Consider the following 16690-nt stretch of genomic DNA (forward strand, 5'->3'; position numbering starts at 1 on the left):
TTGTGTGTGTATATATATGTGTAAATGTGTTATGTATTTATGTTTATGTTTATATTTTCCCCACACATATACATATAACTAAAACTCAGAGAAAATCCAATTAGATTTTAATTGAATTCTCAATTTTGCGCCACCCATTTAATTTTTAATTTTGTGCCATGTAAATTATTGAGTGTGAAAATTAAAGAGTCTAAATCCAATTAGATTCTAAATTAGATTTCAATTGGAATCTAATTTTCCGCCATGTGTCCATTTATTTTTTTAATTTTTGTGGCAAGTGAATTATTGGGTGAAAAAAATCAAAGAGTCTATATTCAATTAAATCATATATATATATATATATATATATAATATGAAAAATCATTACATATTTTAGAAATATGTGAAATTTAAATATTGTGGAATTTAGAATAATTATTAGATTTCAATGAGGTAGACATAAAACGATTGGTAACTATAAGGGCAATGGCCCAAAACCATACAATGGGCCTTAGGCCCCATACGGGAAGATCAACCACATCTGAGGAGAAGATGTGGGTGCCAAAAGGGCTCCCAGCCCAGTTCTCGTGGGCATGAAGACACTTAAAGGGCAGTTCGAGGAGAAATGTCTCCTCAGACATGATGAGTATAGCTCAAACATGCACTCTGCTTACTAAAAGAACCCACCCCAACAGACGTTAGTAACAAGGACGAGTCCCACAGACCCGTGGCAAAGAAGGAAATGTAAGATGTCCAAGGAGAGGCTGCAGCTGCCACATTAAATGCGTTGCAACTACTTTTTTTGCCGCATTAATGTGGAGAAGACCTGTGAACAGTGCTGTCTTAACTACCACAACTCACAGAATGATGGAGGGAGTGTCTGATGGGACAAGCACTAAAGTAAGAGTCCAGATAATCAACAAGTGTAGGGCCATGATGGCTTCAAGGAGACTATATAAGGAAGGGAGTCCTCATTCGGAAAGAGACCGAAAAAAGGGGAGGAGAACAAAGGAACAGAAAAATAATTGGAGACTTAGAGCAAGAACTAGCAAATATCCATCTCATCTCCTCGGACTGAGAATATATGAACATTAACAGGATTTATTTGTGTCTAATTATTGTGTAGCCCAACCTTAGCCATTGTCCACTTCGCTAAGACCCAGTTCTATAGCCCACTCTCTACAAATTCATTGTTTCTGGGCCTCTTGGACCAAGACCCCATACTTGTTGGACTTGGGCCCCAAATTGAGACCCCACAATAACAATATCACTTTTGTGCACTCAAGTACATTAAAGCCATCAATGTCGCATGGGGTGTCAATGTTTATGAGAGATATTGAAGTGAGCGCTACATTATCTGACCAAAACATTGATACCGTAAAATAATTTTTCATATTAATAAAAATCATAAATTAACTTATAATCATTTTCTTAATATTTAGCTTTTTTTTAATTTTTTATATTTTAATATCGTTTTCAATTTTATACCAAAAAAAAAAAGACCAAACAAATAAGAATTGTTTTTGTTGCAATCGCATGTGAACATTTTATTACAATCTATTAACCATATTCAATTATAATCCAATAAATTCTATCTCATACGAACATTTTATATTTTTATCGCAACACATTCTTTACATATTCTTGAGATTATTTACTTCTCATAGTAATATTAAAAAAATGTCATCTTAAGAAAGGACCAACAAAAGGGTCGAATAACAAAAATAAATAAATAAAAAATATGAATATAAATATCTAAAAGTGGGTGTCGCCTAAACTAATAAATAACATGTATGATAACATATGTATGTTTAGGCCTGTCCACGGGTCGGTCCGGGTCGGGTTTGTGCCCAACCCGGAACCGACCCGACCAGATCGGGTCCTCAAAATTTCAACCCGTCGCCGACCGAAGTGTTGATCGGATCGGGCTGGTCGGAGCTTCCACAGAGCTCGGGCGGATCGGTCGGGGTTGATCTGTATGGAAAACGGCGAGAAACCGGCGAAGAAAAGATGAAAAAGGCAGAAATCCGGCGAATTTTTTTTGAAAAACTGTGGAAATCCGGCCAGATCCAGCGAGATCTTGACCATTTTCGGCAAGATCTTGGCTAGATCTAACGAAATCTCGCCGGATCCAGCTTAAATCTTCCCAAAAAAATCTAAAAACTCGCCGGATCTACACCTTTTCGCTGGGAAAATGATGACTCGGTCGGATCGGTTTTCACGGATTTGAGAAAAAGAGATCCGATCTCCGACCCGTTGATCTCGGATTTTGGAGAACGAAAACCGTCGCCGACCGCCGGAGCAGTCGGATCGGTCGGCGGCGGATCGGGTTCGGTCGGCGGCAGCGGGTGGGTCGGTTCCGGCGGATCCTTGGACAGCCCTATGTATGTTAGTTATAAAATTTGCTCATTTTAAATCAAATTCTAATTCTCCCAACAGATTACTGGCGATAAGTTGAAAAAATATTATTAATGTTAAAAGGGTCATAATCTCTCCTCTTTTTTCCTTTTTTTTTTTTTTTTTCCCCTTTTTATTATGCAGAAAAGTGTTTCCCCCTTGAGTAGACTTCCAAAAACACTTTCACTGTAATTTGCAAGAGCAACAATTCCCAAAAAAAGCCTACATTTCCTGCCTCCTTTAGGTTCCAAAATTTTTCATCTCAAACCAGGTTCTGATAAACAGAAATACATAATGAAAAATATGGACAAGGCATAGATCTGGTATCCACAGTATGCAAGTGTCATCTTGATGGCTTAGAGATAACTCTCCAAGTAAAAAACTTTCATTTTCCACTTGTGAATGCAATAAGTTTATTCTCATCCACCAAATTAATCAAAAGTGATGCTCTACATCTCAATTGTCTGTTCTTTTCCTCGAATGGTAAAATGAGAGTGGATAAAACCATAGAAATACACTCTCCATCTCACTAGGAAAGAGTAAAACAAAGGAAGATCAACTGAATAGAGATGAAAAGAAAGTTCCATCTAAAACCTTGCATACCAGTCTTAGAAGCATCAGAACCTGGTGAGCTAGTTGGTGAGCCAGTTGGTCCACCTATGAAAAATAACGGTATTTAGTTGATAATTACAATTGTTTATAAGTGAAAGAAATGCATATCACATAGCATAAATTTCGATTTGTCATGATCAACTGTTTAAACATGTTAGCATCATAAAAAGTTTGGACGATTATGCTACGTACTATTATTTCATACAACAGCCAGAGAAGATATCAGTGTTAGAGAGAACTGGTTGTCATTTCTTATCTTGCAAACATCAAAGTTTTTTATTTTTTTTATTATTACTTTATATTAAAATAACATTTGGTATTCACATGAATGACTTTTTATTATCAAGATTAGTGTGTGCGCGTGCGCTTTCCTATATATACATAACACATGTCATGTGTGTTTGTTATAAATTTTGTCCCCTGGGCTCAAATTCTGGCTCAACCAAAACATTTACTGACCACTAATGACCTCTTAAAATGAATTCCTAGATGGCGAGATGGCCAATATATGTATTTGGGTAATATGAAAATACTAAACATACAAAAATCAAAGCATTGCAACAAAGTTATAGTAATTTGTACCAACCTGCAGGACAAGTGGACTCAGTGGCAAGGGTTGTAAAAATGTCTTTGTTAGTGAAACCGGAATAGGCACAGAAAGTTTGGTTACAATTTGTCGAAGTTGTGACATTGCCAAGATATAGACTGCTTGTACCATTACAATGCATTGCAGGGCAAGTTGACCAGGTTTTGGATGATGGTTTCAGTACAGAAGCCTCACATTGTAGTCTGGCCGCACAAGCAAAACGACATAAATTTAGAAACTTGAAAAACTCGCAAACACAAAGGGAAGAAAGTCAGTGACACAATATCAAAGAGCCGTTCAGTCATACACTTACATATAGTTGTTCGCTGAGGAACATTTGCAGTTCACACAATCGTTAGCAGTGTAGACATAAGTGCCATTGGCAACAAGTAAAGGGTAGTCCAAGGAGCTGCTGTTTACACTGGAATTACAAGCTGCAAATAAAACATTTGAGCATCATTTATTCACAGTATCCACAACACCAAATAAAGCTAAGGACAAAGAATTTCAAGAAAAACATCATGCACTGTCAGAATTCAGAAGTCAAGGTAATATTAACCAAGAGTCTAAGACATATAATTGGTCTTATAAGTAATTTGAATCTTGATTATACAAAGCAATTAGGAATATAATTGGATCCTGGTTATATGATAGTCCTATGAGAAATGAGGACGAGCTGGGACCAATTATCATTCTCCTTAATTATAGATAGATACACACTCACTTTATAAGCAAATTCAATATGCTTAGAGCAATATCAATGACACTTTTTTAACATATGCTAAGGTGGTAAATTGTAATTAGAGCAACATCATTTTCATATGATCCCACAACTAACACAATTTTTTATTATGGACCATTTGCAACAGGTTAAGTTAGTAGTTACAAAAAGAAATTATGTCCCTGAACATTTTCTACGCTAGTTACACATATACCTCCAATAATTGAGTCAATTATATATACAAGTTGCACCTACTACTATAATGGAGCAACTTGTCACCATTAGCTACCATCCAAAAAAAGTGAATCTATTCACAAAAAAGAATCCAAAGCTATGTGGATTCTCATCCACCTATTTTATGTCAAATAGGTGAGAGAAAAAGAGTCAGTGCACTTTTGCTAACTTATAATAGGGGACTTTGGTTTGGACTGTATGGGCTTAATGGATTTGACAATACCAACTCTATCTACTGGTTATAGGTAACCAAAGGGCCATACTAACATTCTTTCCTTTTTTAATGAAAGCAAGATTTCATTTTTCCAAAACAATAACATGCATTCTTAATTGGGTTTTCTTTTGCTAGACCTTCTCCTGCAATATCAAATTTTCAATATAAGCCAATTTTTCCAGGTCTATACTTTATAGGTTCCTCATAGTTTTAACAAGTGTTACCCTTACCTCAAAAAAAAAAAAAAAAAGTGTTACCCAACTTTCTTTTTTTTTTCTTTTTTTTTTTCTTTTTCTCGCACTTCTTTATATGTTGAGAAAAGCCTCATGGTCGTCTCATAAATATAAAATATTAAAGGGAAATTTTGTTATACACAATGTACACATTGTGTTGACTATAAGTCACAGTGTGTAACACAGTGTATGACAATTAATAAACACAGCCCAATACTAAAAGTTCCAAGGAATTTTTAATTTTTTTGAGAAGAATTCTAAGGAATTTAATTAAGTATTATGCGCATGATGACAATAATACTAAAGTCTTCTTTCTTTCATTCTTTTTTTGAGGAAAATTAAAGTTTAATTTAAAGTGACATGCACATGATGATAATAAATTAATAATTTTTTAAAGTTGTTAATGCCTTCACATAAAGCATGTTTTGTCACTAATAAGAGTTTTGACTCGTCACCGGCCTCATGCCCAGTGGGCAGAGGCCTAAGTCCAAAACAAGATCCTGTTACGAGTTGGATTGATAAATAATAATTATTAATGTCTTAGTGACGATAAGATTAAGAAATAATTATTAAAGACGTAACGTTGCGATTACAATACAATATAAAATATTGTTTCAATGGTAGACTTGTATGTAAAAGTCATGCGTTACACCAACCATTAGTTTCCCTCTCAAGCAAATATGAAAAATGATCAAGAATTTTATAAATCAATAACATTGAGATTTAAATCTAAGATACCCATTTCATGATAATTGACTTTTACCATTTAGCTAAAGAATAAAGATAGCAAAAGATTTCTTTTTTATAAAAACAGAAAAGTGAGAGAGATTCAACATTAGGGTGCTTTAGTATGTGTCTAGTGCATTAGTGCCCTGGTCACTAGATACTAATACGTTAGAATTCATACACGTATTTAGTGCACTGTATTTAGTATATTAATGCACTTGACACAAGTCGTGTCCATTTTATTTTATTCGACAAGAAACTTTACAAATTAAACTGATCTATCCAAAGAGGATTAAAGAAAAAAGTTGAGCAAAAATTGACCCTTACCATTAGTTAAATATAGCAATAGATTTCTTTTTTATAAAAACAAAAAAGTTGGAGAGATTCAGCGTTAGGGTGCTTTATTTGGGTTAAGTATGTGTTTAGTACATCAGTACATTATTTGGATACGTTAAGATTCAGACACGTGTTTAGCGCATTAATACACAAGACACCAGCTGCGTGGTGTCGAGAGGTAAAAGGCAAAAACCTTTGAGAGGAATATCAAGAACTTGGTAGGGCTGAAGATCAGTAGCACTAGTCATCCCATTGAGGTTCAGCAAAATAGGCGTTGTAGTCCCAAACTCCGTAGCAATCTGATCCACCGAGCTCCCAGGTTGCACCACGTGTGCATAATGAACGACCTTAACACCCTCCACTTCATCACAGCTACAAGGCAGTGGGATCCGCAGCACTTGCCCGACCGAAATATTGTTCGCATCGGGTATATTATTAAACTCAGCGATTTCCTGGTACGTTACCAATCTTGAGAAAATCTCGGCAGCGATATGGAACAGCCCGTCGTCTTTTTTCACCGTGTACACGGGGGCTCTGTCGCTGACACCTGTCCCGTTTTCGCAGCGGCAAGTGAAGGGGATTTTGATCCTCTGCTGCGCTTGTAGGGTCTCGTTTGGTGAGGTGAAGTTGGGAAAGCCGTTGGCTCCTAAGAGGTCGTGGAATCTCATGATTTGGAAGAGGGATTGGATGGTGGAGAGGACGGTTGTGTTTGGGGACACGTAGTCAACCAGAGAGTTACACGTGGACTTTGCGGTGGTGGTGTTGCACGTGAAAGCCGTTGATGTGGTGGCTAGAGTGATGAACAAGAGTACACCCACCAACACTTTAGCATAACTCATCACTCCTTAGCTCTCTCTCTCTCTCTCTAGCTTTGAGGTTTGTTTGTGATGTGTGACAGTGTGAGGAACATAGATAAGGTTTTAAGAAGAAGAAGAAGAAATTTTCGGGTATAAGGTACTGACTATTGGGGAGAGTGGAGAAGAATGAATGAATGGGAAGACTTTTTTGACAGTGAGTGGAGACTTGGAATGGGAAACTTGGAAGTGGGAAGTTGGAATGGAATCACAATGTTTCTTTGGTTAAGTGATTTTTAGGGATTGTTTGTTTGTGTTGTTTAAACAATACAAAGCTAATTTTCACGACACTTTTTCTCTCGCACATATTTTCACAATACTTAAACATCGTTATTAGAACAATATTATCAAACGGACTCCTAGTATCGTTGTTTAAATATTGTAAAAATACATGTAGATTAAAAAATGTTATAGAAACATGTGTTGCAGTGTTTAAATACTAAAAATGGTTTTAAACAAGCCCATCTTTCAAACTGTCTTTTGTTTTGTTTATGGTTTTTTGTTGAGGACAAGCATGGCCTAAATGTGAACTCAATTATTTCAATTCTTTTTATGTTTTTTTACTTTTTTTTAGAGCTAATTTTTTAGACAACTCTTCTTTTGTTGTTGGGTAATTTTTTTTTTTTTTTCTCTTTATATATAGATTTTTGTTTTTGAGAAACCTCTTTATAGATAGATTGAATTTTCTTATAGCGCTCAATTGTGTTTATATATTTATTAATAAACATATATATTAAGAAGTTTTCTCATATCTTAACTTCACAAGAAAAATACTAATAAGAATGTTTTGTCACTAACAAGAGTTTTGACTTGTCACCAGCCTCAAGCCCAGTGGGCAGAGGCCTAAGTCCAAAACAAGATCGTGTTACGTGTTGGATTGATAAATAATAATTATAATTATAAATGTCGCATTGACGATAAGGTAGGAGATCAAGAAATAATTATTAATGTCGTACAGTTGCGATTACAATACAATAAAAATATTGTTTCAATAGTAGACTTTGTGTGTAAAAGTCATGCTATGTTACACCACCCATTACTTTTCATCTCAAGCAAATATGAAAAATGATCAAGAATTTCATAAATCAATAACATTGAGATTTAAATTTGAGATATAATTGACTCTTATCATTAGTTAAAGATAGCAATAGATTTCCATTTTTTATAAAAACAAAAAAGTGAGAGAGATTCAACATTAGGGTGCTTTATTTGGGTTAAGTATGTGTCAAATGCATAAATGCACTAAACATGTTAAAATGCAGATAAGTCATGCGTCAAATTTTACTAATTAAGCTAATCTATCCAAAGATGAGTAAAGAGAAAAGTTGTGCAAAACATAATAATGGTAAAAAGGTAAAAGGTAAAAACCTCTGAGGGGAACATCAAGAACTTGATCGGCCTGAAGCTGACTAGCATTAGCCATCCCATTGAGCTTCAACAAAATAGCCGGTGTGGTCCCATACTCCGTAGCAATCTTTTCCACCGAGCTCCCAGATTCAACCACGTGTCCATAATGAACGACCTCAACACCCTCCACTTCATCACAGCTACAAGGCAGTGGGATCGACAGTTTTTGCCCGACCGTAATCTTGTTCGGATCAGGTAACCTATTGAACTCAGCGATTTCCTGGTACGTTACTACGTTTGAGAAAGTGAAGGAAGTGATATTGTACAGCCCGACGTCGCCTTCTTTCACCGTGTACACGGGGGGTTTGTCGCTGACACCTGTCCCGTTTTCACAGCGGCAAGAGAAGGGGATTTTGATCCTCTGCTTCGCTGGTAGGGTCTGGTTTGGTGACGTGGAGTTGGAGAAGTCGTTGGCTCCTAAGAGGTCGTGGAATCTCTTGATTTGGAAGAGGGATTGGACGGCGGAGAGGTTGGTGTTGTTTAAGGGCACGTAGTCAATCAGAGAGCGACACGTGGAGTTTGTGGTGGTGGTGGTGTTGGTGGTGCACGTGAAAGCCGCTGATGTGGTGGCTACAGCGATGAACAAGAAGAGTACACCCACCAACACTTTAGCATAACCCATCTCTCTCTCTCTTCAGCGCTCTAGCTTTGAGGTTTGTTTTGAGAATACTGTGCGAAGACTTGGAAATGAGAACTTTGAAGTGGGGAAGTTGGAATAGAATGGAATACAAAGTTTCTTATCTTTCAAGCTGTCTCTTTTGTTTTGTTTATGGGTCTTGTTGAGGTGAGGACCAGCATGGCTTAAATGTTAACTATTTCTTCTACTTTTTTCTTTTTTTTTAGAGCTAACTTTTTAGATAACTCTTCTTTTGTTTTTGTGTAATTTTTTTTTTTTAATAGATAGAGTGAATTTTCTTATAGTACTCAATTTTAGTTTATATATATTTATTAATAAACTTTTTTTTTTTTTATGAACCAAAATGGGTAGGGGCAATCATCGTGACAATCTTACGTGACCATTATAGTACCCTATCTGCTGGGTCCGGGACCTTGTTAGAGTGCAAGGGGACCACGATGAAACACAACTTCCCAGTCCTATGAGAGATACTAGTGAATCTCGAACTGCTGAGGAAAGTAATCCAAGTAGTTCCATATTCAAACTTGAACCTTGGACCTCACACTCAGTGCAACTTGTGCACCGTCAAAGACCACTAAACCACGCCCCTCGATTGTATTAATAAACATATATATTAAGAAGAAAGGAAAAAGACTCCTTCACTTTTTTCATATCTAACTTCAAGAGAAAAACTCAAAAGAGAAGAGATTTATATGCAACTACGAGAGACGGTTCAACAAGCAAATTTACGAGACAAAATATTTACATCTCTAATGACGAAAACAAAATCCCAGCATGAAAATGAGTTTAGTTTATAGCATTCATTCATTATAATTGTCCTTCAATACCAGATTAAAATATTAATTAATTTTTTTATTTTTCAAATCTCTTAATCAACTAAAATAAACTTATCTATTACTATTAGAACAAAATAAAAGTTTTTCATTATTGTATTAACCTATTAATGACACTATTTTTAGTTCCATTAAAAAGTTAAAAACTGAGAAAAAAAATAGAAAAAGAAATAAGAAATTGTGAGGAGAATGAGCTGTATCATTCTCAATCCTAATCACACAAACCATTAAGTTAGGACAGCGTAACAAGAAGGACACTTTGCACTGCGGTCAAAGTCACACACGGAATTGTGTTTTTTCTGACTTTGAATGGTTGACAGGTCAACGGACTCATCCCCAAACCAAACTGATGCTGTGATGCGTGTGAACTGGGTCTCTCAGTTAATATTAAAGTAATGGTATTTTTATTATAACTAGTTTATTAACAAAAACATTTTCTCAGGCACTTTCTTTGATATAAACAGGTACTACTATTTTTTTCCTAAAAAAAAAAAAAAAACAGGTACTACTATTTAGTATTTCCACAACAATTTCTCTTCTAAGTTAATATTATCAACTTTATTATCCAAAAAAAACAGTGATGATTTAGATCCCACCCATCTTCATTTTTCCTAGTGACACACTAAAGAATTAATGGGTCAAGGGAATATGCTCAAATCCATTACAAGAGATCCCCTATGGACTAATAAATGGGCATTTTCATTAGTTTTCAACTTTTCAATATTCAAACATAATTCCACTTCCACCGCAATTTCTTGATATAATTTTGTTTGTAAAAGTTTCCAAATCTTATTGGTCAATAGTTTGATTTTCCTTTTGTTATATTGTATTACATTTGGTATAGCTTATATTCATTTGCTTAATCTTAAAATAGAATAAACACTATTACTTTTTATGGAAAAAGAATAAGTTCTAGATTTATGTATAGAAATTGTTAACGGATACCTAAAAAGTATTGATTTATAAAGCCTTTTTAGTAATAAAAATAATTAATTAATTGTTTTAAGGGCTTTTTATAATAAGTAATATCAAAATTTTTCTAAAATGGTTTATTAAAAACTGCTCTAAGAGCACCTGTTAGCATGATCATTTATTCATTTACCTTCAATGATATATACGAGAATGTAATATCTGTTGTGAATGAGTTTGAGACCCTAAAAAACTCATGGCATTCTCAATTAGACATTTACCTTCTTTCTTTTTACTTTTTCCAGAAATTTTAAGAGGATTATAATATCTGTTATTCAAAATCTATTTATAAAAATTGATTATATCTTCCAAATTTAAATTTACACTTTCTTCACCAAGAAATAATTTTTTTTTTTTGGCTTATTCATCTATCTATGTTTTCGGCATCATATATATATATATATTGTAGGGACACGATTCTCAAGCGGCCCAACGACAACGTTGGGCTCGCGCGTGATGGATCCCTCACAATAAATTTTGTAGAGAGTGGGCTTGAAAGGCTGGAGTTGGGTCACGGGACGTTAGTACAGGCCGGACATTAGAAAAACCTGGACTGGAAAAGGCTTTAGTCCGGTTATCTAAGCCATTAACTTTATGGATTGAGGGATTGGGCTCCTCGGATCATGTCCGAGGAGCACTAATGTATTCTCCGGTTACCCGTCGATGGGTTATCCCTGGTGGAGCGTATATACTTTCCGGGCATTCTCCTTCCTGGAGTCTTTCTTAGGAAGTGAGATGGATCCCCCCCCACTTTGTTACCTTGAGTTTTCTTTTATACTAGCCTACGTTCATTATCCCCCGTCCACGTGTAGGGTCGACTTTTCCAGGACAGAGATTTGTCCCATCAGTCTAATCCCGAAATTGTGGGAGATGGTCCATAAAGCCTAAGAATCCGGCTCTGTTAGGTGCGGTGTCATGTCATGAAGGGTATTAAGGACTATTTCCCTGAGATATTTTCTGATCTTTTAAGTTTGCTTGTATTCCACTTTCGTCAATGGGATTCTGGGTCTTCCGAGGACTGAGCGGTCCTCGGACGTATCTTTGGGCCACCTCGGGCTCCCTATTTTTGGGCTTGGGCCCTGGCCTCCTTTAGTTTGGGGCCTGTGGACTCCCTATAAGCGAGCGAGCCGGGCCCATAAACTATTGGGCCCCACAATAGCCCCTCAAAACCCTGCTGTCCAACGTCTTGGTTGGAAAGGTGGGTTTTGGTAATACCGAGCCTTAACTGCGGCTCATTTAATTCGGCCCTTGATCAACGTTGGCGACTCTTCACCTCCACGAGGAATGCGTCGGTTTACAAGGTATTTCCCTCGATTTACGCGTGATGCGCTTATTCCGTTTGGTTATCCGTAGCACGCCTTTAATATCTTCCTTTTACGAGACCTCCCCAACCTAACGGTTACTGATAGCGTGGGGGAATGAAACGGATGCACATTTATTCGCAGATTTCCTTGGGGATCAGAACGTGTTACGCACCCTCGTCTTACTCCCCTATATAAAGAGAGAGGACAAAAGGTGATTCTCTCATATCTGAATCCCTCAAGCCCTTCTCATAGTTCATTTCTTCCGTCTGGTTATTCCTTATCCAATAATACATCCTCCATAATAGTCAACCATGAATAAATCCTTCCTTTCTCAGAAACGCCATGTCCTAACAAAACTTGAGATGGCTCGGTCAGGGCAAGGATGGCGGAGACTCAAGATTTGCCTCCCCATTCTTTTAGCCAAAATCCGAAGCAGGAACTCGTCACACCTCACTTCCGGTGTGACTGAGTCGAAAACCTCCCTTGTCATCTCCATCCGCTCTCTCATGAGCATACCTAATATGGCTCCCCTTCTCCCTCTTTTGCTCCTTTTACTTTCTTTTCATTGCTTCCCTCTTCTTCTCCTCCTTCTTCTCTGTAAAAGGTTCTTATCCTGATATGAGCAGTACTGAGGCAAAGATTTCAGAGAGACTTTGAAGGCGCTTTCAGAAGACACCTGGCGGTTTACTTATCTGTATTACGGATGTTATTACTGCTTCGGCAGTTCATTTTTGTATAGGCTTGTGTAAGCCCTTCCTTGTACGTTGTAATAATAATTTTTTTATATTAATAAAAGTTACTGTTATTCTATTTCGCATGTTCTGTTTATATGTTTTAATAAATTTGCAAGTTCTGCTCGGCACAGTAGTATAGCATTTGAACCAATGACAACAAAGGCCGAAATACTTGCTAATAAAAAGACGCCATAATAACTTTAACAGAATTATTATTCGACATAACAATCCGACCAGTGAGGAACGAGACTTACCTTAACATTAGTCGCGATGGGGACTAAGTGCTTGATAAGGTGTAAGAAGTAATTGTCCGAGGACATGTCACCCTTTCAATGAGTAATTTCCTTAGGCTAACGATCATCGGTTTGTTACGCCATGTTCTTAACACACTGGCCTTAACCTTTTCCAGTATTTAAACCAAGAAACTTCTCCATCCGAGTAGTTGATTTCCCAAAAGGCCTGAGTCCGAGGACTTCGCACAGCCAGGGTTTTGTTTAGAACGTATACTTTTTCTTTTAGGTGCTCGGTTTCCCCATAGGCTTGAGTCCGAGGGCCATGCAAGTCCTAGGTTCTGTCCAAGACTTATAAGATATCTTTTTTATGTTCTTGGTTTCCCTCTAGGCTTGAGTCCGAGGACCATGCAAGTCCTAGGTTCTGTCCAAAACTTATAAGATATCTTTTTCGTACTTGGTTTTCCCATAGGCTTGAGTTCGAGGACCATGCAAGTCCTAGGTTCTGTCCAAGACTCTATGAGTTCAGATTCTCCCTTTCATAAGGCATTTCCCAAGGCGCCGAACAGGGGTTGTCCTCGGCCACGGCCATTGCTCGGCGTGGGCCACAGTACCTGGGCCCTCACGCAAAGCGGGCCCGGGGCCACGAATCCACTTAGCCCATGAATTAAGAGATATTTCTGCAACTTCTGGCCACGTGGTACTCTCTGATGTCACAGTGACCGAGGTACGCCTTTACGAGGCTCTTTAATCTTGTGGTTGCAGTTGATGTTGGAAGTTGAGCCAGAACTGTTTTGTCTGTAGCGTTCCTTGGGACGCCGCGTGAGTTGACTGCTATCACCTTGTCTTTTCAAATAAAGGGGAGGGAGAGAAAGTTGCTTTATGTACGCATAAATCCTTCAGTTTTCTCCCACATCACAGCTTCCATATCCGGAGCTCTCCTCCCTTAGCATAACATGTTTAAGGCAAGGGTTGGGAAGAAAGAACTCTCTCCGCCGCAGAAGCACCGTGTCCTCATGAGACTCAAAGTAGTAAGGTATGGGCACAGGAAGCATAAGTTCAGGAGAGCACTCCATTTCGACCGAAGGGGAAGGGGATCTCTCCCTCTTTTAGTCAAAATCCGAAGCAGGTTCTGTCCATGCCAGAATTTTGGTATGGCAGAAGAAAGATTTTTCGCCATTAGCGCCTCTGCTTTGCGGCAGGCGTATATTTAGAGAAAGGCCCACAACCTCCAACTTCCTGCACCTTTCCTTCAACGGTGTCAGGCTCAAGTTGGGTCTCTTCTGCTGTTTGAGTTGTGGGCATGCGAAAGCATTGAGGAAGAACAAGGTCTTGGAGCTGTAGCCAACCTCTCCTCTGATCTACTTCCTCAGCTTCATTTTATTCTCTTGTATCTTCCTTTCCTTTCGGTTATGTAATGAGCTTTGACGCAAACTGATTCCAGCTTTTCATTGTACGCTGTACTATTTCTTTGTTTTAGTGATAATGGAAATTTCTTCACTTTTTTTGGATGCTGTTCCTTTGACTACACTACTCTGTGAGTGAGTGTGCCCCATGCGTGTGTTTCTTTCAGAATATTTAGAGCAAAATAGCTTGAAACATAATCTAACTAACTCCAATTTATCAATACTACCAGGCATTATATCGATAATTCATAGTAAATCAGACTTAGGAAACTAACCGGGATAACAGTCGAATATTCTGTGATAAGCGTGTGAACACCGTCTAAGGCTGATAATCTCTAAATAATCCATCCGAACAATCGACTGGGAAGTAGGGGACTCCGATGGTGCTTCTGTGTACTTGGTTTCCCCATAGGCTTGAGTCCGAGGACCATGCAATGCCTTGGTTCTGTCCAAAACTTTTTTGTATTTGGTTTCCCCATAGGCTTGAGTCCGAGGACCATGCAATGCCTTGGTTCTGTCCAAAACTTTTTGTATTTGGTTTCCCCATAGGCTTGAGTCCGAGGACCATGCAATGCCTTGGTTCTGTCCAAAATTTTTTTTTGTATTTGGTTTCCCCATAGGCTTGAGTCCGAGGACCATGCAATGCCTTGGTTCTGTCCAAAACTTTTTGTATTTGGTTTCCCCATAGGCTTGAGTCCGAGGACCATGCAATGCCTTGGTTCTGTCCAAAACTTTTTTTGTATTTGGTTTCCCCATAGGCTTGAGTCCGAGGACCATGCAATGCCTTGGTTCTGTCCAAAACTTTTTGTATTTGGTTTCCCCATAGGCTTGAGTCCGAGGACCATGCAATGCCTTGGTTCTGTCCAAAACTTTTTTGTATTTGGTTTCCCCATAGGCTTGAGTCCGAGGACCATGCAATGCCTTGGTTCTGTCCAAAACTTTTTTTTTGTATTTGGTTTCCCCATAGGCTTGAGTCCGAGGACCATGCAATGCCTTGGTTCTGTCCAAAACTTTTTGTATTTGGTTTCCCCATAGGCTTGAGTCCGAGGACCATGCAATGCCTTGGTTCTGTCCAAAACTTTTTTGTATTTGGTTTCCCTATAGGCTTGAGTCCGAGGACCATGCAATGCCTTGATTCTGTCCAAAACTTTTTTGTATTTGGTTTCCCCATAGGCTTGAGTCCGAGAACCATGCAATGCCTTGGTTCTGTCCAAAACTTTTAAGATGTCTTCTTTGTTAAGTAGTCTTTTCTCTATACTGATTTATTTTTCGAAGGTAGGCCCCTAGGCCAGGGAGGGAGGAGTTGGCTCGAGGCCGGAAACCCCTAGAGCTGCCCGCTCCGTTAGCAGTGCAAGGCGTAGCCCCTAGCAGAGGCTTATGGCGGAGCAACAACTGTACGTCTCCGGAGATGGGAAAAGACTCGTGAATCTCTGCTTACTGGAAAGCTGACTCATGCGCCACCCGTGCCAACGCGCAAGCCTTCCCACAGACGGCGTCAATTGTAGGGACACGATTCTCAAGCGGCCCAACGACGACGTTGGGCTCGCGCGTGATGGATTCCTCACAATAAATTTTGTAGAGAGTGTGCTTGAAAGGCTGGAGTTGGGTCACGGGACGTTAGTACAGGCCGGACATTAGACAAACCTGGACTGGAAAAGGCTTTAGTCCGGTTATCTAAGCCATTAACTTTATGGATTGAGGGATTGGGCTCCTCGGATCATGTCCGAGGAGCACTAATGTATTCTCCGGTTACCCGTCGATGGGTTATCCCTGGTGGAGCGTATATACTTTCCGGGCATTCTCCTTCCTGGAGTCTTTCTTAGGAAGTGAGATGGATCCCCCCCCACTTTGTTACCTTGCGTTTTCTTTTATACTAGCCTACGTTCATTATCCCCCGTCCACGTGTAGGGTCGACTTTTCCAGGACAGAGATTTGTCCCATCAGTCTAATCCCGAAATTGTGGGAGATGGTCCATAAAGCCTAAGAATCCAGCTCTGTTAGGTGCGGTGTCATGTCAATGAAGGGTATTAAGGACTATTTCCCTGAGATATTTTCTGATCTTTTAAGTTTGCTTGTATTCCACTTTCGTCAATGGGATTCTGGGTCTTCCGAGGACTGAGCGGTCCTCGGACGTATCTTTGGGCCACCTCGGGCTCCCTATTTTTGGGCTTGGGCCCTAGCCTCCTTTAGTTTGGGGCCTGTGGACTCCCTATAAGCGAGCGAGCTGGGCTCATAACCTATTGGGCCCCACATATATATATATATATATATATATATT

At 38.7% G+C, this 16690-nt stretch overlaps 1 protein-coding gene across 2 annotated transcripts; it reads right to left on the bottom strand.

Moving 5' to 3' along the window:
- Nucleotides 1-2724: 2724 nt before the first annotated feature.
- On the bottom strand, nucleotides 2725-9067 carry LOC126704619 (lysM domain-containing GPI-anchored protein 2). Of its 2 annotated transcripts, none has more exons than XM_050403655.1 (4): nucleotides 8261-9067; nucleotides 3888-4008; nucleotides 3575-3777; nucleotides 2725-3033 (listed from the first exon to the last, which is right to left on the bottom strand). In XM_050403655.1, exons 1-4 carry the CDS (start codon nucleotides 8919-8921, stop codon nucleotides 2906-2908), a joined length of 1113 nt encoding a protein of 370 aa, XP_050259612.1. In that variant the 5' UTR covers nucleotides 8922-9067; the 3' UTR covers nucleotides 2725-2905. The 2 variants fall into 2 exon arrangements, with proteins under 2 accessions (XP_050259612.1, XP_050259613.1); XM_050403656.1 differs by lacking the exon at nucleotides 8261-9067 and adding an exon at nucleotides 6232-7020.
- Between the last annotated feature and the right edge of the window lie 7623 nt (nucleotides 9068-16690).

The sequence above is a fragment of the Quercus robur genome, chromosome 11 (genome assembly GCF_932294415.1).
Source record: "Quercus robur chromosome 11, dhQueRobu3.1, whole genome shotgun sequence".
Taxonomy (NCBI): domain Eukaryota; kingdom Viridiplantae; phylum Streptophyta; class Magnoliopsida; order Fagales; family Fagaceae; genus Quercus; species Quercus robur.